The 24,471-nt window shown below is 47.0% G+C and overlaps 1 protein-coding gene across 1 annotated transcript; it reads right to left on the bottom strand.

Annotated features, from left to right (window-relative positions):
* Nucleotides 1-283: 283 nt before the first annotated feature.
* Nucleotides 284-23,912, bottom strand: LOC119386341 (steroid 17-alpha-hydroxylase/17,20 lyase-like). Its single transcript, XM_049413918.1, has 10 exons — nucleotides 23,852-23,912; nucleotides 14,562-14,728; nucleotides 12,638-12,817; nucleotides 11,189-11,286; nucleotides 9,189-9,340; nucleotides 8,120-8,328; nucleotides 5,989-6,114; nucleotides 2,682-2,786; nucleotides 1,355-1,488; nucleotides 284-522 (listed from the first exon to the last, which is right to left on the bottom strand). Exons 2-9 carry the CDS (start codon nucleotides 14,716-14,718, stop codon nucleotides 1,379-1,381), a joined length of 1,137 nt encoding a protein of 378 aa, XP_049269875.1. The 5' UTR covers nucleotides 14,719-14,728; nucleotides 23,852-23,912; the 3' UTR covers nucleotides 284-522; nucleotides 1,355-1,378.
* Between the last annotated feature and the right edge of the window lie 559 nt (nucleotides 23,913-24,471).

Here is a 24,471-nt window from a genome sequence, read left to right as displayed (position 1 = left end):
AGAACAAGAAAGAAATAGAGGATGAAAGAAAGAGAAAATTGAAGAGAGACGAAGAAGGCTGCCCAGCTCCGCACTTCCTTCAGGCTTGGCACCCCTAGTGCAAAGCCGCATTAATTTTTTTTTTTCATTGAGCGGCTGCGGTTCTAGTAACGGGTAGCCAGGAAGGTATTTAGCTTCTTCTAGTGAATACAATATTTTGCCGAGCAGGGTGCAAAAACAAGCTCGAACCATTCCCGTTAAAGCGTGCATCTGAGGCCCCGCTAGGAACGCTGACTGTGAGCCTCTGCATGAGTCGTACGAGAATGTAGAACATGTCCATCTGAGCCAGCTTCTCTCCTGGGCAGCTGCGGGCTCCCTGGCCGAAGGTGATCAGAGGACCGATGTCCGTACGCACTTTCCCAGTCACGGGATCGAGGAACCGCTCGGGACGGAACTCCTCGGGATTTTCCCAGTTCTTCGGGTCATGGTGCACCGCGTGGATGTTGTACAACATGCCCGTGTCCTTGGGTATGTTCCACTTGCCTGCGAGATCGGGCATATTTGTTTTAAGTGCGCGACTATTCCTGTTAGGCTATGTACTGTCCATTTGTGACGTGACTCGAGATGCACACATATCACTACAGCTGCCTAAGCCTTGTTATACATGTCTTTAAGGTAATTAAAGCGCATTTCGTCACACCCGCTCACACGCACCCACCGACAGACGCAATCATTCAAGACGCTCACAAGTGCCCGTAAGTGCTTGAATGGTTGCTGTGAGACAACGCCTGTGACCGTTTTGAATGGTTCAGTGTGTGGGCTAGTTGCGTGTATGTCGTGTTTGACGAAATGTGCTCTCATTACGTTACCAATATGAGTTATACCTAGCCCAATAGCAACTATGTAGTTCTGTACCACCTGTAATGTGGTGCCGGGCTGAATGGTGAAGTATACGGCATGTGGCGTGTCCTAGAGTGTTTCTTCTGCCGCCAAAACTGGCAGCACCAAGCACTTCGTGCACAACAGTGGCTTGTGTAAATAGGTACAGCTAGAAGAACTCTACTAGCGTTGGCAAATGTAAGCTGCAACAAGCATTCTTAAAAAAAAAAAGAGTTCTTGCGCTGAAATAGATATTTTGTGCAGGTGGGAGCCAATCATAACAGCAGACATAATATTAACGATGCCAGCCCCCCAATGTCAAATGGCACTTATGATAATACGACGCTGTGTTTGCGAATCTGGCTCCAGAAGCTTTTTGAGCAGTATAGCTTGGTCTTGAAATAAATAGTTATGGCCCGCGTGAAAGTTAAACGTTGACAAAGAATGTCTTTTTTTAGTTGATCTTTACTAGCTGTCTAATTAAGCTAGCACTCACCGACTCGAGTGTCCAGTCGTTGTGTTATGAGGTATTCCAAGAGGCGCCGCAGGGGTGCATCCTCAGCGTCTCTAGCAGGCAAGCCACGGTGAAAGGAAGCTTCTCACGGTCTCCGTACACAGGTGGCATGCTCCCTTAGCATAGAAAAGAAATGAAAGGGATTGCGGATGAAGAGAGAAATGGTGCACTCTTTTTTTTTATTTCGAGGCACAGTAATTGGTGGTGTCAAAATTGCCCATACAAATTTGCTTCGTGTGTAAAGTCTAATAATGATCGATGTAAGGTCCACGGAACCAGCAGGTAGAGGTTGGGTGGTCGGTCCAGGCCTGAGGCCCATCGCACGGAAGGTGGCGAAGACGGCTTAGTTGTAGGCCTGTGCAAGTCCACGACAAGTGTGTGACAGTCACATCGCGGATTGGGGCGTCACGAAATAGGCACGATGTACCATATCGGCCGCGCTAATGTTGCGCCCAAAGGGTGGTCACAGATGGAGTAAGCGCGACCCCGACACGAAGCCTCCGCAACGTAACCCCCTCTCGGCTGGTTAAATCAATGATGAACTCAAACGGGCAAAATTACTACGAGAACACTGTGAGCAGAGGCAGCCAGCTTCGATGGTGGCACCGTGGTACATAAAGGAGCAGCTTGGGTAGCTCGGTGTGTCGTTTAAGAGGAAGAAAATAGCATTAGGATTTACAAACAAGTATGCCGGTGCATCTTCGCTCCATCGGTTACGCAAACGAAACTTACACAAACAGCGAGAAACTTGTCACGTATATAGCCTATTACACATTGAAAAACGTCGTTACGCAAGTGAATGCCATCATGTCATTACGAACTGTCACAATTTCAATCAATCAATCAATCAATCAATCAATCAATCAATCAATCAATCAATCAATCAATCAATCAATCAATCAATCAATCAATCAATCAATCAATCAATCAATCAATCAATCAATCAATCAATCAATGGGCTTGTTATGGAAATACAAGGCTATTGTGATGTCACAGGGGTACATCAAGGACACTCTTAATGTAACATCTGCAAGTAGTGTGGAAACTGCCATTGCCTCCGTGGTCCCTGTGTAATCGAGCAGTAGTGACGAAATGCCAATAGCACGACGAAAGCGCGATTGAGGGCACACGACAGCACAAGAAGCTTTTTGATAGGAGGTTTTGGCTGTGGCCTAGGCGTTGATAGACGTCGCCAGGTGCGACTTCCAGGAACTGAGGCCTGCTGGCCGGAACTATGGTGTAACTAAGAACTAAGGTGGAGTTATTGGGACAAAAAAAAGAGAAAGAAGTGGTTGGAGACTTTTCTTACCGATGTTGTCTTCTATTTCTTTTTGGATCCTAGTTTGAACGCTTGGTTCTTTTGCCATGCGTAGCAGAAGCCACTGAATTGTGCCTGTCGATGTGTCGGATCCAGCTAGGAAATAACATAGGTTCACATATTGAAGCCAGTTTATTCACAGTCGGGTACACATATCAGAGCGCTGGTTAAATAAAGTAGAAACAAATGATAAATCACTTACAAGTGATTTTAAAACATGTTATCTCGCAATTCTAACAAGCAAACGTGAGATGCTTACAGCTGGAGCTACAACAATGGGGAAGGTATTTGAGAATACGACGCTGTGTTGTATTGTTTTGCACTGATGACGCTGGTGTTAACTTAGCAGCGGCCGTTCGGCTTCCGCACAGTGACGTGATGAGTAGATTGAGAGCTTTCAGGAAGGAACGTGGTATCGTCACAAGCAGCACTGTCAGTCGATTTGACGCGAAAGCCAAAAGAAGTTTGTAAAATCTACATCAAGCCGCAGTCGACTAATAAATGCAATCGTTTAAGTTGAGGCACACCATGGCATTCATGTCATGACATGTCGGCACTAAGTCATGGCTGTCATGCACGCATGTACGTAGCTTTTTCATTCATGTCATTACACGTCGTCACTATCATATGTCATGCGCGCATGCATGTACATTCTGGTATATACCATACTAATGAAACGTATATTCTGTATACACCTAGAGAGCTGGTATGGTCGCGTAAGGTATCTCTATTTTTCAAAGGTAGCGTGAACCACTGCACAAAAAGGAAAGGAAGAATGTCCTCCCCGCCTTCTGCGTCTCTCCTCGCTTCTTCACCCTTTTGTGCTCCCCTATTGGACCAGGCCCGACACGTGACCAGTTATCCCCGATGACCCCTCGGCCTCTCGCGCTGTCGCCGGAAAACGACGCCATTATTGGGCGTCGAAACACCGCCGCACGTGCGCGCTGTACGTGAGCGCAGGCTTCTTATAACTTTTTACAGTTTGCAAGACGCGATCGGCTGCAGCCAGATGCTAATCGAACAGCATTGCCAAGGGTGACAAGCTTTTTTCTGTTCCTCGTGGAAAGGAAAACCTAAAATGGTGGGCGATATGGGCGTTAGAATTTCGTAGTTCATTGAAGACCGCCACTCTGTCCTTCATTTTAAGACCAAGCAAGGATAGTAGTTATGCTAATGCTGACGGTTTCATGCTTGCAGGAGTGTGCAGTAATAAGCGCAAGCATGATGGGGTAGGTTCTGTACACACCCCTGACGACATGCTCGATCTGGAAGGTTTAGAGCATGAGTCATTCACCTACCTTGCTGGGTGTGCTGTTCGGTGCGTCAAAAATAGTTTGGCCTGCCAAGACTGTCGAACTGCAATCTCTCACGAGGCTAATGCTTGCAATCTTGAACAACTCAAAAGTTACACGAAAGACAAAATGACACTTGCCATTCCTCAGCAGCAGTATTGCAGGTGGTTGAGCTCTCAGAAGCATACTTTAGGAAGGATGAATTAGATCCTCCTAAACAACAACGTTAGCATTCCAGCATTCCTGGAGAAAGCCGGACAAATCGGACGCAATTGTTTTGGGAGCGAAACAAAAGATGAAGAAGATGAGGAAGCGAGCGCGTGCCGATTCATTTCTATTCGTACTACCCGGCGCAACGCCAAGCTGTAAGAGCTCCGCTGTTATAAACGCAGCTGTGTGCGCCGGGAACGATAAACAATTAGTGCTGTTCTGTCCCTTTGAAACCACCCTGGGAGACGATCGAACCGCACACACACACCATTTCGGGCCCTGCGAAGCTCCCATCAGTCCCTTGGTAATTGTCGTCTGCTATAGAAGAGCGCGTCACCAGCTCTCGCGTGAACATGACAGCGACAAGCAACCATCCTGTGTTCTGCGGTTCTTGTAGGGTTGAAAATGTTGACAGGTGCTTCAGCGAGAGTTGCTTGTCGCTTTGCGCGAAGTTGTGGTCAGTTGTGTGGTCTGAAAGAAGAAATTGGTGAACGTGACGAGGACTTCCCACATCGTCGCCGAGCGCCTATAGTGCAGATGAAAATCGTGGACTATGTCGTATAAATGGAGGTGGGCTTCTTATATTTTCTTGCTCTCTGGGTGCTGAGCTATTGAACAATCTTCGTTTCCAACGAAGTGGACGCTGCAAGCGCGTGTCTGATTCTGCAATGGCTGCCACTGTTCGCCGTTCGGGTTCAAAAGCCGAAACCACGCGTCAGCGCAAAATACGCAGGCAGGCATTGGTGCCCCTCTCGGTGGCAGTTGTCAGCCTGATCTCTCCTCATTTCATTTCCTCCTGCTATGTTTGTGTACACATATAAAATAAACAATAAAAGACACATGAAAGTGAGGACATTAATGGACGAAGTTTGAGGTGTTGTTTACGCACCGCACAGCTCTGGTGGAAAGTTTTCTTTCATTTTTGTGCGATTTCTATGGGAATCAGCAGAATGGAGCGCGTTTACTGTTGTTAGGCGCTACCTCACGTTCTTTTCCAGAGGTGTTCCTGCGGCTGTTGTGATAGCCATTTACTAAGCAGCAGTACGGAAACGTGCCCGACTTCAGCGATGTTTTCATGTCCTTTCGGGAACGCGCCATGCTACTCTATCGTCACGGCGCACTCGCGAGCGACCGCGCTACCATTCTAGCTTTTCCGCCACGTGCGTGAGTGGCGCAGCCACCTCGCCTAAAAAAATAATTAAGGTATCTTCGCACTAGGGGTGCCGAGCCTGAAGGAAGTGCGGAGCTGGCTGCCTTCTTTGTTTCTCTTCGGCTTTCTCATTATTTCCTCCTCACTTTCTTTTTTATTTTGTTTTTCAGTTTTTTTATCTGTATTTTTATTTATTTCTTCATCTCTCTTTATCTATGTCTTTCTCTTTCTTACTCTTTCTATTTTTCTTCCTATTTTACCTTTCTTTCTCTATTTTTATTTCTCGCTTGCTTCCTCTTTTTTTTTCTATTTTTATACGTGGTTTTGCCTGCGTTACGCCTAGCGACGACTGCATACGACAGCATACTTACAGCCAGGGCCCCTAAAGTGCGCCGCACTTAAAATAGTGTGCCTCGATGCTCTTCCTCCCCCGCTGCAGGTGGAGCATCGAGACACCTCAGCCTCAAAACAGCAGTGCAGGAGGCCTATACAGCTGGGCTTAACGTCTTATAGCATTTCGCCGATAGGGGCGGTGATAGACTTGAAAGATGTAGCGCGAAAGTAGTGACTGAGGACGGTGTAACGAGACTCGTAAACACTATCGTAGAGAATACGTGGAGTAAGGACCAGCTGTCGCTTTACCTACCACCGAAGAGGTCCACTGTAACGAGAATCATGTTGGCTTTGGTCAGGTACTGCGCATCACTTTTATCCTCCTTGAGGGCTTCTTCTCGGGCGGCCAGCATGGCGTGCGTGAAGTTCTCCGTCTTACCTGTTGAAGGGCAACACGACGCTGTTTTTGATGCCACTGCGTAACCCAATATATCGTGCAGCGGCAGTTTTCGCAGCTAACATAATTTAGGACAAGCCTACATGCGAGTATGGGATCGTATCACTAGTGAGCAAAAAAGAGGTAAAAGCCGATGAGAAAAGCAAGTACGGTATAGCTGTACATGTTTTATTAAACACGAAGCATTTCTTAGCGAACCTCAGGCAGTTTGGCCGTTTCCATCTATCTATCTATCTATCTATCTATCTATCTATCTATCTATCTATCTATCTATCTATCTATCTATCTATCTATCTATCTATCTATCTATCTATCTATCTATCTATCTATCTATCTATCTATCTATCTATCTATCTATCTATCTATCTATCTATCTATCTATCTATCTATCTATCTATCTATCTATCTATCTATCTATCTATCTATCTATCTATCTATCTATCTATCTATCTATCTATCTATCTATCTATCTATCTATCTAGCCGCCTACGTCTGGGCGCTCTCCTGGTCATCTCAATAGGTTGTAAAGTAAAAAAATCCGCATAGCAGCGGATCAGCGCATGAAGAACATGATTCACTGGTTATGACATGAATAACGCAAAATACCTGTCGCGTAGGTGATGAAACCCTTTCTCCCAGTCACGTGTGGCACATCCCCGGCGCATACCAGAGTTCATGTTATGCGGGTATGTGCCACAGGGGATAGAGTCTAAATCAACGCAGTAACCGCGAACATACACATTGACACTCAAGGAAAGTGATAACAAGAAGATTTGTTGGGGTTTTACATCGCAAAACTACGGTATCATTGAGAGACGCCGTAGTGGAGGGCTCCGGAAATTTTCACCATTGTTCCAGTGTTCTTTAGCCAGTGTTTAACCAGTTTTCACCAGTGTTGTTTAACGTGCACTGACACCGCACAGTGCACAGGCCTTTATAATTTCGTCATCATCGAAATGCAACCGCCGCGGCCGGGATCGAACCCGCGACCTTCGGCTCAGCAGCAGAGCACCGTAACCGCTACACCACCGCGGCGGATGCAAAGAAAGTGACGGGGCTGAAGACAGAACGCGCATAAGCCGGGGTCAATGCTTCCTACAATAAGTCTGCCTGGGGTGAGCATGCCCGTCATCATTACCGGCGACTTCAACATTAATTTATCAAAACCGAACTACGCCTGATTCTTACAGAGCATGAAAGACAGCTTGGATGTGAACAGGGCATCACAAGACCTCGTTGCCTGGTCCAGGACAGGAGGCATCATAGATCATTTCTTCGTGGGAGGCATCCACGATTTCCACCAGCTGTACTATACTTTGCACTTCATTACACTTAGAGCCCTCGTAGCCGTGATCACGAACGGATTCGATAACAAGTCCTGTGCACTACGTATCACCTCACCGCGTCTGGTGTTGATAACACCCATGTTGCTGTTGGCATCGTTGCGGAACTGTAAACAACTGGTTATATAACACATGTGCGACTCTTCAACATATCTGTGCGTATACCGTTTGCACATTTCTCTAGCGCCTTTCCGTCATGTTTCGTGCTCACTGTGAAAAATTACGCCACGGTCACTTTCCCGCCCATGCTTCGCATAACATCGATTCCCATGGTACGTGGGATCTGCCGAATTTTTATTTATCTTGGTTGAGTGACGTCACGAGGAAACGTAAAGTGATATTTTCGTAAACGTTCCGTCGTTGCCATTTACATTGATGATAAAGTTTTCCAGCTCTGCATGAGAAGTGCCTTACTTCATGAAATAGAAATATACGTTTACGTCGGGACAGCCTGGTTGGATACGTCTTGTAATACCAACGCTGTTTTTTCGTGGCGTTCGCTGCAATAAAAGCGCCATAGCGGAATGTGAAACCCCCTTCAGACTATTTCAGCAAATACTATGAGCAAGAGGCCAGCTGGACCTTGCAGACGGTGTGTTCCTAGACGTTACCACATGAGTATACTACTAGAGAAAAGCGCATACCTGAAACGTAGGACGCCTCGGCTTTCGAGAACAGCCTGTGAAGGATCTCCGAGAGATCGCGAAACACAGCTGCCATCCTTTTTTCTTTCTTCAGATACAGAACGGCCAGGAAGGGAGCGATGTCGCTTGGCAGGCCATTGGGTGAGATTTCGTAGAACCGGCGGTTGATGTTTTCCAGGCGTTCGATATCATCTTTTTCCTCATGCAGCCTGCACGAGGAAGCATGACGTTAGAGTTATTTTCGTTAACGCCGCGAGAATCGTCGGCTCCAATATGCAGGAGAAAGCAAGAAGGAACGTCACTTGATTCAATGTGGGAGCCCCTCTTTTGCAGGCAGAGTATAGCTCGCCTCTTTGCACATTGGCTTCGCAGTGGTTTTTCTTAGCTTCTATCTCCGGCACTATATTCGCCATTGTTCGTCACTTCAAGAACATCTGTGAAAGCAAGTTCTATTAACGGTTTTTAGATGTTCCAGAGCAATGCCAGAGTTTACAGTGGGGCTTGGCGAGAAGCAATTTAATTCGTGAAGGGGCCTAGTTACAGAGCGGGGATCACACCAAGTCAGTTAAGCAACGTTCTGGTTATGGCACTATAACATTTGCATCCCTACATTCTACAGAGACCAGTTGCAGATTCATTGTGCATTTGTTTGTTGACAACGTTCTAAGTGCACTTTTCTTCTGGATTTTCTGACCATTGCACCGAAGTTGTCTGTACAAGGAAAGAAAATTATTCGCATTTGGCGACACGTTGTTTGAAGCCGACCAAATCTATTTATTTAAGTTCACTCTGCAATTCGACTATCATGTCGTGTGAAAATAGTCCCGGGCTGGCAAAACTGTGACAATTAACCACAGAGTCACATTGCTGAAGCTTCGCTACACCGAACACTGCATATGTCAAGTACGTTCGTAATGCGCGGCTAGGACTGCACAAAGTCATCTGAAGGGTTACTCCTCGCGATGGTGGTCACCAAGCTCTGTCAGAACTGCAGAGCAATTTATGTTTCCTTGCTTTCAATTGAATTTGCAAGCAAATACAGTTTTAACGACAAAAATATATTACATACCTCGTGCCGTATATGGATACCCCTATAACCTTGCAGAGGATAGAGAAGATAGGTTTCCTCAAGTCCATGACCTGTGGTCCCTCTTTCAAGGAATCCGCAAAGGCGTCAACGATATCGGTGCAGAGCTTTTCCAAGGACTCGCTGGCAGCGTACTTTCTGCGATTCAGTAATATTCACCTTGTCAGCACGTTTCTACAATTGTCGGAAAAGACTTCACGAAGAAAAGAAATTGGTGTTTTATGAGAAAGAACTGAAGCGCAAGAAGCTACATACGATGAAAGGCCTATATATCGTATTCGGCACTATAAGTTGATGATGTGCAAACAGAGATTCTTGACACGACTCGAACAAAAATAAAACCGTGCGAGAAGCGAGTGGAATCGAATATGGAATCTTTTCTGATGTGGTTTCTTATACTGAACAGCCTTAATTTACATATATTATAAGATCGTGTTCACATACTAGTATGACATTTTGAAATGGGACATCAGGCAGACTTTTCTTGTGCACAGAACTATAAAGAGAATGCGAATGATCGTTGTATTGCTCTGATTGTCGCCCGCTGCTCCAAATAAACTTGCAGGGTTTATGTATACACTGTCCCTACGGAAGTAAGACTCTTGGTACTTTGCTACGGTACATATATTTTTGTGTTCATATATTCGCATTTTTTGCATTCGAAAATTATCGAAAATATTCGTATTTTGGAATGGTGCTGTACGATTCGAACATCAAATCGCATAGCGACCTATTCGATTCGATATTCAAAATTTGGAAATGTTCGCATACTCATAGCCTACATACTCCCACTTACATTCTTTCGCGTTCGTGACTAATGCCGAAGGACAATCATTGTGGCATCTTCCTACCAACAATGCCTTTATGCTTTCGGTGCTTTGTGCATTTATGTCACAAACGAGCGCGTCAATAAAGCGCTCGCGCGGCCACTTTCAAATGGCAGCGAGATAGCACGGTGCCAGCCGCTCGCCCAAGAAGCGCGAACAACGAAAAAACAAGTATGAAAGGACACCGGCGCGGCGCTCCCCCTCATCCACTCGAGCCAGACGCAGACAACCAGATCAAACGCCCGGTAAAGCCTGGAATCATCTAGAGGGAAAGCGTGACGCGACGCCGAGCGACGCCGCCGCGAGTAGAACCGGCGAGAGAAATCTCGATCCTTCACTAGCCTTGGCTGTGCTGCACGCCGGAGAACGCTCCCAACGCTTCTAGAAACCGGGGAAGAGGAGATAAAAGCGTACAATGACGACCAGCGAGCAGTGAATGAGGCAGTCGGTCCGCAGATGGTGAAGTTATGCTGAGTGTGGCTCCGTCAGCCAAAGAAGACGTGTTTATGATGTTATGCGGCAGTCGATCGTCGATCTAGAAGAATCGGAGGACGACGCCGTGTGAGTCGTGACAAGTTACGACGACGGGAGGAACGCAACGACAGACAGCGCTGGAGTTGGCGTGAGTGTTTCCTAGAAGAGAAGCATTCAAGTACCGTCCAAGAATTGTGGACTGGATACGCTGTTGAATATTCAGGGCTTTAACTGTTCTTGAATAGTTGTAATGCATGAGATTGCATTTAGAGCGCGTGATCTGTTCGTTTAGTTCCCGTTGTGTTAACACAATCTGAGTTATATTGTGAAGTAACTGGTACCAGCCGAGTGTGCATGTGTTTGTGATGTTTGTACTGCCTTAACTGAGAATATATTTCGTTTGTGTTATCGACTCTCGCCTCTGACTCGGTCTTTGGACCACAACCGGCGTTCGCTGACCCACTAAAAGGACGAACTCTAAATTGTCCGCGCTTTCGTGGTGCGTTTCGGGGGGCCGATACGTCCGTCCTTGGAATCTGCCCGGCGATTGCCATCCCCATTAACGGGATCAGTGACAATTTACAAAGCGAAGTAGAAACTTTTAAAACTTTTAAACAATGTATTCATAGGTAAACCGAAAGCACTCGAGACCTAGACTAAATCGAAGAGAAGCAGTTATACTTGCCTCACCGCTGACAATGCCACCTTCCGAAGAGCCTTAAAACGGGGGTTGTAATCCTCGAATAGTATATCGTGGTTGCCTCGGTTTTGTATGGCCCCTGGAATCGGCATAATGGGCAATGAAACTGATGTGAAAAGTCATCTACTTAACAGCACACTCGCACTCCTCGTTCAAGGGATGAAAATTACAATAATGTGCGTTCGAAACTTCACGCCCTTAGATTATGTTTTGTTTTTATTGCAATAGCAATTACATTTACATTCTAGGCTGGATTTTCTCCGTCGGTGTTGCCGTCGCCGTCATGATCCGCATAAAAACCAAATAGATAACATCACCCTGCACATCGCATGTTCTACGCGCGAGGAAAAGTGCGCGAGCGCTGGGGGCGAACGCAGCCCAAGCAGAGATGAAACGATTCGGCCATCTCCGTCACACGAAGAGCGCATGCGATAACGTCGTCCCGCTTGAGAGGCCTGCCGTCGATGGCTCCTCAAGCATAAAGTAAACCCCTCGCCCGTCTTTCGTCGTGCGAAGGAGCATGAAGAGGCGCCAGTGGGGGAGAGGGGTGGGGCACGTTGCTTGAGCAGCAACTGCAAACTTTGATCATAAGGGTGCGGTCATGAGCGTTACTTCAACAGACATCAACAGGCGGCTCGTATACCCTTGCACGTGCTGTGCTCTCACTGCTTACTTCGTGTCGAGACGACAGACAGCACGAAAACCGCTTCGCACCCTAGAGCGCACGTACTCCTTTGCACCAGTGTTCTGTAGAGTTATGCAAGATCGGGTCCAAAACAGTTTGCTGCTTGCCTTACTTCGTACCACATTCCAATTTGTTGCTATCGCATTCATTGTTTTTTTAGGCAACGCTTTTGGGTTTGGAAGATCTGGCCCAAGAAGGCCTTGTTTCCCGTTCTCAGTAACTCGACTGCTCTGGAAGCACAAGATTCGATCGGCTATCCTAAACATTGAGGTAACAAACAGTAGCAAAGTTACCGAATTCAATTTTTTTCTGTTCCTTGATTCACTCCGTCATTGTCTTTTTACTTCTTGCTTTCGAACCACAACTAAGCCAGCACATGGCAAATAACGCTGGCACGTTTAAACGATCCTTCAACTTGTAGCCTAAAGAAAACGAACGTTATGAATGATACTGAAAATACACTAAAGTAAAATAAAACGAAAGAGCCCCAGACCTAGGGATGTAGCAGGCTAGCTTGTGTTTTCTTGTGTTTTCGATCTTTTATTAACCGCTCATTGAACGATAAAGCACAGGCGAGATCCTGCAGTAGTCCAACTAAACGATACATCGCCGGCACTTTCCAAACGTTCAAAATAAAGAAAAATTGAAGTTAACTAATGCCATATTTACGGGAGTCTGCTGCAAAGGATAAAGTGATGCACGACCTCACCACGTGCCACTCCTTTTACCTTGTTTGCATGCTCACCTGTTCTAGTTGGAAAGCGGCCGGCGAAATCGTGCCGTCTCTCCACCAGTGCTTCCCGAATTACAGCGTAGCTGTTCAGCATCACCATAGGCCTGTGGGCCATCCACAAAGTGAAGACGTCGCCATATTTCTTTGACAATTCGGTTGACTTGGCGTGCAAGTCGGTCACGTTGCGCAGAGCTGCAGACAGTAGTGGGCAGGATTGTTAGGGGGTAAAAGTATGGCGCGAGCACTAAGCCATGTTCTGAATAATTACATGGTTATAAAGGTCAAAGTTATGCTTTCGGTTCTCATAAAGTTCAGCGACACATCGGTTTTTCGTAAGTTATATATTTTGCTTAAAGCAAAAAAAGAATATTGTGGGCAGTTTGCACTAAGTCGCGCAAAGGTTGGCACAGCGAAGCACGGACCCGTCGCCGCTCGTACTCCCCGTCGACACACACGTCTAGCTTCGACATGCGCGGCTTCCACCTCGGGAGTACGCAGCTAGGCTATAGGCGCTATAGAGCGGAGGTTACGCGCGATGTGTCCGTCGGTGGGCGTGGCTTAGCTACTGCGCATGCGTGGCTTGGCCAGATCGTGCGGTATCTGGTCACCAGACGACGCGATGCTTGCTTCCTCTTTCTTTCTGTCTTTTTTTCTCTCTCTTTCATTGATGCACTAACTGGCTTTCTTTTTCTTTCTGCATTTCTTTCTCTTTTTCTCATTCTTTATGTGCTACGCTTTACTCTCTTCCCTCCTCCTTTTCATCCTCCTTACCATCACATCGCTTTCTACCTTTTTCTCTCTTCGTTCCCTTTTTTCTCTCTCTATTTTCTCGTTCTTTTTCTTTCTATGTCTTTCTTTCTCTCTCTCTCTCTCTCTGTAGTCCTTCTCTAGCCTTCTTTTTCTCTCTTTCTTCCCTTTCTATCTATTCCTCTATTTCTCTTTCTTTCTCTGTACTCGTTCTGCCCTCCTCCTTTCCCTCCTCCTCCCCATCAAATCACTCCCCCCCCCCTCAGTTTCCTTTCCCGTCCCCTTGCTATACTGTACTATACAAGTCTATGCTATGCTTTGTTAGCGGGCCTGGGTAGCCGAGTGGTTACGACGCTCGCCTTCGCATTGTGGGTATGCGAGTTGGAATCTCGCCTCGCGAAGAAAATTTTTTTCGCCAAGAATTCCTCTCCTTCTTTGTATCTCACTCTTTCTATCTTTCTTTCTCGATCTCTCCCCCATCAGAGTTATTGCATCCCACGCCGGACAAATCGGCGCACGTGTTCTGGGAGCGAAACAGAAGAGGACGAAGAGAACGCGTGCCGGTTCATGATGACGATAATTTTCTATCTACGATACACGGCAAACCTCGAGCATAACAGCTCTGCTGTAAAAGGCTCCAAGAACGCTTTGCAATGCCCACTCATAAGTTGTAAAGAAAACAATGGTCGGAACGCAATCTTTAATGGAATGTTTAGGAACACTGGACCAACGCTCCGACAAGGGTGCGTCGCTCCTCAAAACTTCTAATCAGCGGGAAGAAGTTACACACACCGATTCAGCAATAACACCAGAAGAGGAGCGGACAAGGCCACTCTTTGGAACAAGACTAAAACTGCTATAAGGTTGTGACAGAAGTACATAGTTTCGCGCAGAAATTGCTCATGTTACTTCCGGGAAGTTCTAATTGAAAGACAGATTGGGGCATTGGGCATTTGAAATGTGGTCGCGTTTTAGTAAACGTACTCTTAGAAAAAGAAAAGGTTTGCCTCGACCTCATACCGGCATCTTGCATTTCAAGAAGGCTTGCCTTCGTCGTTTGTTTAAAGCTTGAAGTAGGATGCAACGTGCTTGCATAATAGTTTCGCTTTTATCTGCTTTTGTGATGTCGGTGACACCAATACACAATAGAACAACTCAAGTTACTACATTGCTGAGTGAAGACACTCACCCAGCAGGTTACCCACGAGTGGAAGCGGGAAGGGTCCCTTCGGGTACTTGGACACATGGTTGTAGAAGCGACCCAGCAGGTAAGTCACCAGGAAGACCAGCGCGGTTGTTATCCATCGCCAATCCAAAAGGGAGGAGAAGCACCCGAGAGCGGTCATATCTGCGTTTCTAGACATTTTCGTTCAACTCGATTTTGTTCGTTGGCCACATGAAGAAAGACAATGCACTCACGTTAGACAATAAAATGGAAACAAGAAGCTTCGGCAAGCTGCACACGACATTAAGAACACGCACTCGTAACGGCTTCAAATGTGTGAACGGACGAGGATGCAGAACATGGTAACATGCACGAGTTTCTCTCCTTGACATGTCCTGGGACCCAGACCGAAGGTGATCAGTGTTCCCAAGTCCTTCCGCAGTTTTGCGGAAGCGGGGTCCAGGAGTATTTCTGACCGAAAGTCTTCCGGTTTGTTTCACAAGTTGAGTTTTGTTTAACTCATATATGTAGAACGTGCCGTGCTCCTAAGTATAACCAGGTGCAGGCACGTAGCCTGGGGAGAGTGAGGTGACCTCCCCCCCACGCTTCCACCGCCCACGCCAGCCCTCTTCACACTAATTCCTTTTAGCGCCATCAAATCACTCGAAAGTTCACAGTTGCTTCTAAAGTATTATGGTTTCGGAGATGTGGAATTGATTGGCGATCGCTGATTGGGTCAAAGGAAAGGACACTCAGCTGAGGGCGTGAAACAGATTGATATTCTCCCGGATCAGAAATGACGGAGTGTTTTCGCCCTTGTCTTTATGTCGATGTCTGTTTCTAAATACCAGGGGGCTGCCGCTAGAAAGGCCCACGTGAAATCTTTTCATCGATCTACGTTTCCCAAGCATCTAAAAAAAAAATGGAATTTTCGATCTCGTAACGTTAGCATGCGTTCCTATGGAGCGCTATACTTGTTATATCTCTGGCCACCAAAGATCACCGATGAGTGAAAAAAATTGGGGCAACCACGAACTAGTGGTGCGAAGAGTAAGGAAGCAGCGGAGCTGGTGGCGTTGCCCTCCTCCTTTCCCTCCTCCTCGTCCTCTCTTCTCCTTCCCACAACTTTCTATAATATACTACACAATACTATGCTATGCTATACTCTCTCACCTCCTCCTTTCCCTCCTCCTCACCGTCACTTACCCTTCCCACCCCTTGCTATGCTATACAAGACTATGCTATGCTTGCTAAGGTATACAACAAATATTCGGGTTATCAAGACGCCTTCTTTGTAGGTGCCACCGGACGACCCCTGCACAACGAGCGCCACGGCAGCCGTGGTAAGCAGGGGACAGGTCGTGGACTGCATCTCTGCTACCGGAATAGACATTACAGCTTCGGAATAGGCCGGTAAGGTCTTAGCCATGCGTAATCCAAAAGCCACCTTTTGGATTAGACAGATTCCTCACAGATTCCCAGGCGGCGTATCGTAACATCTCAAGAGGTCAAGAGTCGGCCGCCTAGCGCATTCAATTATGCAAACAGGCTGCGGCCACTCGTCAAGAGGGTCAGTGGATACAACTGCTATGGGTACTAGGGCGCGCAGGAGTTCGAGGCAATGAGCTTGCTCACGCCTCCACCCGCGGACTCTTACACCGGGCCTCCGCTGCTTCCTCCACAGCGCAACTTCTCGCTGATCAGGACGCCCAGCCCCTGCTTTCTTATACTGATATCCTGCAACACGTTAGGCTGAGTAGATGCACTCTACCCCCACCTCATTCTAAATTAGATAAGGCAGCGCAGGTCGCGTGGCGACGATTATAATCATTATCCTTTCGAAATTCTTATGTCTTGTGCAAGATAGATCCGCAATCTAAATTCTGTTCCAAGATGCCCACCTTATTTTATATGGTTTGAAAGTGCCAAAACAATGCAATATATCAGCCAAACATAATCTTACAATAGTCGAGTGGGAGGCGACCCTGTCCAGCTCTGACCCAGCGCAGCAACAAGGCCTGGTCTACCGAGCCCGGACTGCGGCAAGAGCCAATGGTTTTCCGGACTAGGAGTTCCAACCACTAGCGACTCAACTTGTCAGAAATAAATGTTTTGTTCTCTCTCTCTTGCTTTCTCTTTTTTCTATCTTTTTTTGTGTCTGTTTCTATCTATCTCTTTTTCTCTCTGTCTATTTCCTTCACTGTCTTTCAATTTTTTTTGCCCTTTCTTCCCTTTCTTTCATGGCACATTGCATGTACGGCTAGGGTAAGCACGAGCAAGTATTTTCTAAATTCAAGTTATTGATCATTTATTTATTAGCTATCGATTGGTTATCACAACGTATCCGTCATGCATTTTTTGGTTCAGGCTAAGGTCATCCAAGCATTTCCTAGAATCTATTGGTTATTGATCGATTATCGATTACCTATTGATCGGTTACCGATTGGCTATCACTAGGCTTTAACCATGTATTTGGGCCATGCTAAGCACATACAATCATTTTCTAGAAGTTATTGGTTATTGATCGATTATCGATTAGCTATTAATTGGTTATGGATTGGCTATCACTAGGCATCGATGGCTGTGCAAGGAGCTGCTTGGCACATGCGCGCTTTCAGTGGCGCAACCCGCCGAGTTTTTGCGAACGCCGCACGCTTTTTTGTTGTTTTTTTGTCGCGTGCTGTCTTCACAAACTCTTCTTCTCGTTCAATCTTTTACATTCACTTTTCCGTTCCCACTCACAGGGTAGCAAACCGGAGGCTTCCTCTGATCAACCTCCCTGTCTTTCCTTTCTCTCTCTCTCGCACACAGAAAGAGAAGCTTAAACAGCGTTCAAATGATTTACAGCAAGTCGAACTGTCTCCGGTCACAGCAAACTCAATTTAACGAGGTGAAAAGTGTGGCTAATTGGTGCCTCATCTTGAGAGAGAGAGAGAGAGAGGTTAATTGCACGATACGGAGGAGCAGACTAACACACGACGCTGTCCTCACTTTCCTCCTGCGTTTTTTAAGCTCCAAGCATATTTTGTAAGCGCTGATTTTCCGCAACGTGATGACTGAGCTTAGTTTTGATCAAGACCATTAAGTGCTTATGTGATTTCTCGGCACCCGCAGGGTCGGTGTAAGCACTACAATTCGTGAGATGCGCAGCAGGCATCACGTGCCTTATGTGGGTGAATGCATCTCTTTGTTTTGTAGCGTTAGCTACACTGGCCTATCCGAGCCAGTTTTGGGTGCCTCCTCAAGAGCCGTGCTGCGCATGCGCAGGATCAGTGATGTCACGCACCGGAGCCGGCACCTCCCGCGCACTCCGCCGCTGCCGCGCGCGACTCGCCGCCGCCGGTCTGCGCTTTCCAGAGGAGTGACGTCGTAGCCGTGGCAGACGTATTGGCGCCGGCGCGCTCACAGCTATTCGCCTTCGCTGTGCAGTCGCCGTCTGACACTGCGCTGGAGCCGCTTGATAGCGCCTCTGACTGGCGTTTGCCAGTGTGGTATAGCCATGGAGAAGGAGAGCTCAAATGCTGCTCAACGGCGCGGAAGAGCGGAGAAGCTTAACTCATCGGATCCCAAAGTAGTTGCCTGGCAAAATAAACATACATGTGCCACATAATACGAATACCGTGTGTGTGTGTCACTGGAGCAGCAGTAAGTATGACATTCAAGCTAATCCTAGACAATCAGGAAAGCTAAGAATAATCAGCTGAACATTTGATAACACTACGTTATCCTGGCATAGCCGAGCTAAGCCACTGCAACATTTTTTAGATGCGAAGCAACTCTTGCTCGGGGGTATGTCCCGCGGCGTTGGCCTGGTAGTCCGCCCTCACACTACGCATGCGCAACTCTCCTCCTTCCCTCTCTCCAACAGCTGCGCGTTACTCTTCTCCACTTCTCTACCAGCACCTGCTTACGCTTCTCCTGCGTTCTCGCTTCTGCTCTCGCGGCGCATGCGCTACTCTCCTCCTCTGATCTCCTCTCCTTCAAGTGGTAGAGCGCTGCGCGAGTTCAGTCCAGCGCTTGCTTCGGTTTACTCCTCCGAAATGCGGGCTCGACATGCCGAAATTCTCTCCTGCGCAGCGCCGCGATGAGCGCCAGCGCATGCGCGTCCCCTCCCCCTCTCTCTCCTCCCCCACGCTGGCCCCCTCTCGCACGCCTGTTGACCGCGTTCCCCGCTCGCCCTGTGAGAATTAACGGCCAGGCTAGAGGGAAGACACGACGCGCGTAGTGTTCCTCTTCGCGTTCCACGACGCGAGGTCGGTAGCATGCCCAACGAACGCCAACGGAACGCAATCGTGCAAGTGCTCCGGCTTCGCATCGCCTCATGGTCCCCTTTAGCGGGAGATGGTGCAATTTTTCGAACGTCTCCATCCCCAAGGAATATAGGAACTAGAGCACTGCACGGGCCTTAATTTTCGGCCCGTGCCCGGCCCGGGCCTGCTTTATGAAGCCCTAGCCCAGCCTGGGCCCGGGCGTACATGACTTAAGAGTTACTGTATATGCTACCTTTAGGTAGCAGAGTTTGCGCATAGGCCTGGCAAGCAACCACAGCTATGCGGCGAAGCCACTCTCCTTTTTTGCAGGCGACATTCCTACCACGTCGCCGATCGACATGCTTGCCGTGTCGAAGGCCGGTGATTAACTTAACTGTCGATGTCTGATGTCGATCCAATTCGCTGCAGCGGCGGCGTACAGAAATACAAGAATTTGGCCAAGCCTCAGCTTCTCCGCAATGCATGGTTGCTAGCGGCGTTTGGAAGACAGATGCGCAACTCTGCTACCTAGAGGTAGCATATACAGTAAGTCTAACATGACCGAACCCAGCCCGAGCCCGGCCCGGGCCCGGGCATTCATTACTAATCTTATCTAGGGCGCGCGTGTTCATGACCAGGCCCGGCCCGGCCCCGCTAGAGGATATTAGTTGTTGATTATTGAGGCCGTCTCTTCCTTCGCACGCCTCGTATTTCTGCTCACGCGTGAGGAGTTAGCAAAATCTCGCGGTGGTCGCTGCAAGGCGGCAGGGCCTTCATTTTCCGTATGGCGCGAATTACACGCGCTTGCGCCTTGAGATGCTTCAGGTGCGCGCCTCGAGCAAGACAGTTACGAACTTACGATGTCTTTGACAAGTTATGTCCCTGTAATTCCCTCGCTGCCCAAGCAAAAATTAATATGACGCTTTGAAGGTGATTTCAAGCTTAGACACTCCTTAACATCAGCAATTCGACCAGAAGGATAGCCACATATAATTCGGTCTACACCTCTATAGGCGCAACGAAGGACGCGAGCATCAAATATCTTTGTTTACTTACAGATTGCACCGTATGTGTCATCCTCAAATAAAAGCCCGAAATCGTAATTCCTCCCATGGGAACAACCGTGATCTGGCCCATTGTTAGTGCTGTTATTTTTAAGCTGGCGCACATGTATTTACCTAGATCGTAGGATTTTGTCCTATCACGTCATCTAGCATACGAATATATATATAACAGGTGAATTCATGAGCATACAGCATAAAATAAACGCACCAGTCTAGATATATGCCCTTAGCATTAGCGCTATAATCATGTAATAGTATCGAGCGTAATGGCATAAATGGAAACGGGGAAATTGCTTGTAGCCTGCTTTTTGTATAATTCAGTTTTCCTCACGCGGAAGCCATGTTCGTTTTTGTGGAAAAGAAAAAAAAAATAGAACTTCAACTGTTTTTCTATTTTCTTTGCTAACCTTTACTATAAAGAGCCAGCTCTTTGTACGTGTCACTTCAGCTTGGCACAAAATGCCTTAGACCATGCAGTGCCTAACATTCGCGTGTGCTCGAAGGCCCGACTTAGGCCTTTTAATGAGTGGGCCCGAGTCCGGCCCGGCCTGCAGCCTCAAGCCTGGGCCCGGCCCAGGCCCATACTTTCAAGCCCGAGCCCAGCCTGGGCCCGTCGGGAAACGCTTCGGACGGCGAGGCACGGCCTGCGGGCTGGGCCGGGCCCGAGCTTTCGGGTGGGCCCGGGCCCGTGCAGTGCTCTAACAGGAACCGCGGGGTGGAGTTAATTATAGAGACGTTCTGCGCGAATTAAAAAGAGAGCCTTTCTGTCAGAGAGTCGGTTTTGACACTTAACTTGACAGAGCATCAAACGAGGTATCCAATACAACTGCTTCTGTTCAGCAAGTATGTTTTTCTCTATATTTCTTTCAGAGCGAATTCAAAAACGATACTATAGTCGAATACAACTTTAGAAGTTCGCGGCATTTCCTCCTCAAATGCGGATGCACACAAGCCTGCACCAAATGGGCACGCACTTCGCACTGACGTCATGAGTCGGACGACCGGTGACCCCGCCTTCGGAGAACATTGCCGAATGCATGAGCGGGACTATTTCTTTAGTCGCGGAGGCGATCGGCGGCCGCGCTGCGGTCGCGTGGGCGTGGTCTCTCAGGACTTCTTAGGTTGTATCCAACTATAAATATTTATTTACACTTTCACTTGCTGATTACTTGTTTTTGGCAGTGTCCTCCTTGCATTTCTTTACTGCGCGAATCCATTCGATGTGGTTCCTTGTTTGTCAAGTAAAGGGGAGCTGTATTTCGCAGGCGTACTTGTGAGATGCACCTTATTTGATTTCTCTTTTACGTCCCTACGCGTCTCAAAAGCCAGCTTTTTAAATCCCATCATTGACAGTTTATCGTCTAGAAGTAGAGCTAAAACAAAACACAATATAGGCAGCGTTTAAATTGCGTTTACGCTCGTTGGATTGAATTACTTTCTCATCCCCTGTTTTGTCTTTAGCATCATACTGCCTGTTTTCTAGTTTATAAAAGGAAAAGTTGTTAAGAAGACTTTATTTTGATATGTTGTACATAATTGAATTTATAGATAGACTGTCTACAAAAAGTTTGTAGACTATGGTCGGCATAAAAACGTGAGATCACTTATCGCAAACTTTCCTTTGAACACATGCAGACGTCACAGACGCAAAAAAGAACGTTTAGACACTTTGTAGTTATTTTTCCATAACATCTCGTGCGTGCAATCTACTTGGAAGCGATCTTTACTTATCATTTCTTCCATCGCCAGAGAAAATTCATTTGTTCATTTATTGGCCAGGCCTACTTCACAGACAAACACCATCGTGAATAAGTCCAGGTTACTCGTTACCACTAGAACATTTTAACTCGCACATAACGTCAGTACAGCACGGCTATTGCATTAACTCCACCATAGTGGCTGGAGTGGCCGATCGCTAGAAACTCGCAATCACGAAATTAGCGTGAGTCTTTCTCCCCTAAAACACTTTTGGTTCTCGGTAATGTTAAAGGCGGCAATGAACTGGTCATTGCACAAGTGTCGTAGATGTTTCACAAGGTAGGAATGCTATACAGGAGACAGTGACCGTAATATTTCATGTTATTTGTAACGTCAAAAGGCCAGCGAAACCCAAGCGTTCAGGAGGTCGTAGCGTGGCTGACTGAAACCGATGCATTGCTCTTATATATGTGGCGTTTTTTTTTTTTGAAAGAGCCAAATCCAGAAACCGAAACTGGGCTAAATTTCACAGGAGCATAAAGGGCTCCTAAGTGCCTTTCACTTTTCACAATCAGCATGGGACAATTCTCGATTGTAACGTGCACTCAAAAAAGCAGTTTTGAATCAAAAGCAAGCCAAATCCTGCACCTGTTTCAATCAAACTGAGCCAGATCCATTAAACAAGCGCTACGTGAACAGTCGTGACCAAAACAATCAACATGGCCGCTTCCAATCTGCTCCATTTGTGTCCTCGTTGTTTTGCTATCGTGCTTTCGTTCCACAGTTAGTTTTTCCCGGGCGAGTTGGCACTTACTGAAGGACATCATGCTGTAGGGCAAAACTCGTATAGAAACAGTAAGAGGCCAACTTTCCTACTTCTTGCTGATTTTCTAGTTTTGCGCTACAGTATCATGTCCTTCTTTCGCTCCAACACAGTATATTTGAAATAGAAGACAGCTGAAATGAAGATATTGGGCCCCGATCTATTCCCTGAAGAAGAAGAAGTGATCAGAAACGGCGTGGCATAAAACGACCTAAGAAGAAAAAGAAGAGCTGGAGCATTTTTTGTAGCGTTAGCTGCAAGGTCCAACCAACCAACCAACCAACTTGCCTAGCCGGAGCCGATTTCACGTGGAGTGTCATGAGCCGTGCTGCGCATGCGCGAGGATCAGTGATGTCACACAGCTGGGTCACCGGAGCTGGCATCTCGGTCACCGGAGCTGGTTCCTCACGCGCTCTCCGCCGCTCGCGTCTCGCCGCTGCTGGTCTGCGCCGCATTCGAGAGGAGTGACGTCGTAGACGTACTGGCGCCGGCGCGCGCGGCTATTCGCCTTCGCTGTGCAGTCGCCGTCTGACACTGCGCTGGGGCCGCGTGATAGCGCCTCTGACTGGCGTTTGCAGGTGGGTAACGCCATGGAGAAGGAGAGCGCAAATGCTACTCGACGGCGCAGAAGAGATGAGAAGCTTATCTCATCGGATCCCGAAGTAGTTGCCTGGCAATTAGCGGTTCAGCGTACGAAGAATGAACAGAAGAAGGCTAAACGTGCTGCGGAGACACTGGAGGAAAGGGAGGAACGTCCACATAATACGTATACCGTGTGTGTGTCATTGGAGCAACAGTAAGCATGACAATCAAGCTAATCCTAGACACTCTGGAAAGCTAAGAATAATCAGCTGAACCTTTGCTAACGCTACGTATATCTTGGCATAGCCGAGCTAAGCCACTGCAAACTTTTTTGAAAGCCTTCAATAGATGCCAAGAACAAGAAAGCGCTGCCGACAGTCCAGAATGGTGCGCGTTTCGCCTTGAAGGACCACTCGCTCTACAAGTCTAGTCATCGCCATTACGCCCATGCGACGAAGGACGGCACCGACGGAAGCACAAGGATGGTGTTAGTGTTGCCGCAAACTATTGCTATATCGTTAATTCCTTGCGGTTCAGAGTTCATTTACGAGCTAATTCAAGCCCTAATCAAATGTTCCAATCTATAGCAGCAAAATCCAAATTTTACTCCTGACGACACTGGGCTATATAGATTTTAGCTGCAGCATAGATTTGAGGTATTTTAAATTGGAGCAGGCCCGATCATATTGTCAATAGCAATAAATTGAGTTTTTCTCAGGACATGGCTCTTTTAGAAAAAAAAACTAGGAAAAAAACGCCACATATAAGAAAAGGCACTTAAAAATTCGAATGTACAAAATGAAAAGCTGTCTGTTTCATTTGTCCCCTATAGCTATGGACGTTTCACTTACAGAAGCCATAACATATAATATCATCCTTTGAAAGACCAACACTCACCCAGCTAACGTTCTTGCTCACTCGGTATTGCCTGCGATTGACACCTGCACGACGTTTTATCGCATTCGATACGCCACGCTACGTGGATAATCTTGTCCCGATGTTTGCTCGGACTAATCTTTTCAAGAGCTTGTTCTAGTGTGTTGTTGTGCTCTTGCGAACTATTACGTCTTAGCAACATACGTAGTTTCTGCACGCTGTATATCTGATATTAATTAATATATAAATATGACCTTGCACGACGTTTTATCGCATTCGATACGCCACGCTACGTGGATAATCATGTCCCGATGTTTGCTCGGACTAATCTTTTCAAGAGCTCGTTCTAGTGTGTTGTTGTGCTCTTGCGAACTATTACGTCTTAGCAACATACGTAGTTTCTGCACGCTGTATATCTGATTTTAATTAATATATAAATATGACCTTGCACGACGTTTTATCGCATTCGATACGCCACGCTACGTGGATAATCTTGTCCCGATGTTTGCTCGGACTAATCTTTTCAAGAGCTCGTTCTAGTGTGTTGTTGTGCTCGTGCGAACTATTACGTCTTAGCAACATACGTAGTTTCTGCACGCTGTATATCTGATTTTAATTAATATATAAATATGACCTTATCT

This window comes from Rhipicephalus sanguineus, chromosome 3, assembly GCF_013339695.2.
Source record: "Rhipicephalus sanguineus isolate Rsan-2018 chromosome 3, BIME_Rsan_1.4, whole genome shotgun sequence".
Lineage (NCBI taxonomy): Eukaryota > Metazoa > Arthropoda > Arachnida > Ixodida > Ixodidae > Rhipicephalus > Rhipicephalus sanguineus.
The sequence above is the reverse complement of the archived record's forward strand: the minus strand, read 5'-3'. Positions and strand labels throughout refer to the sequence as shown.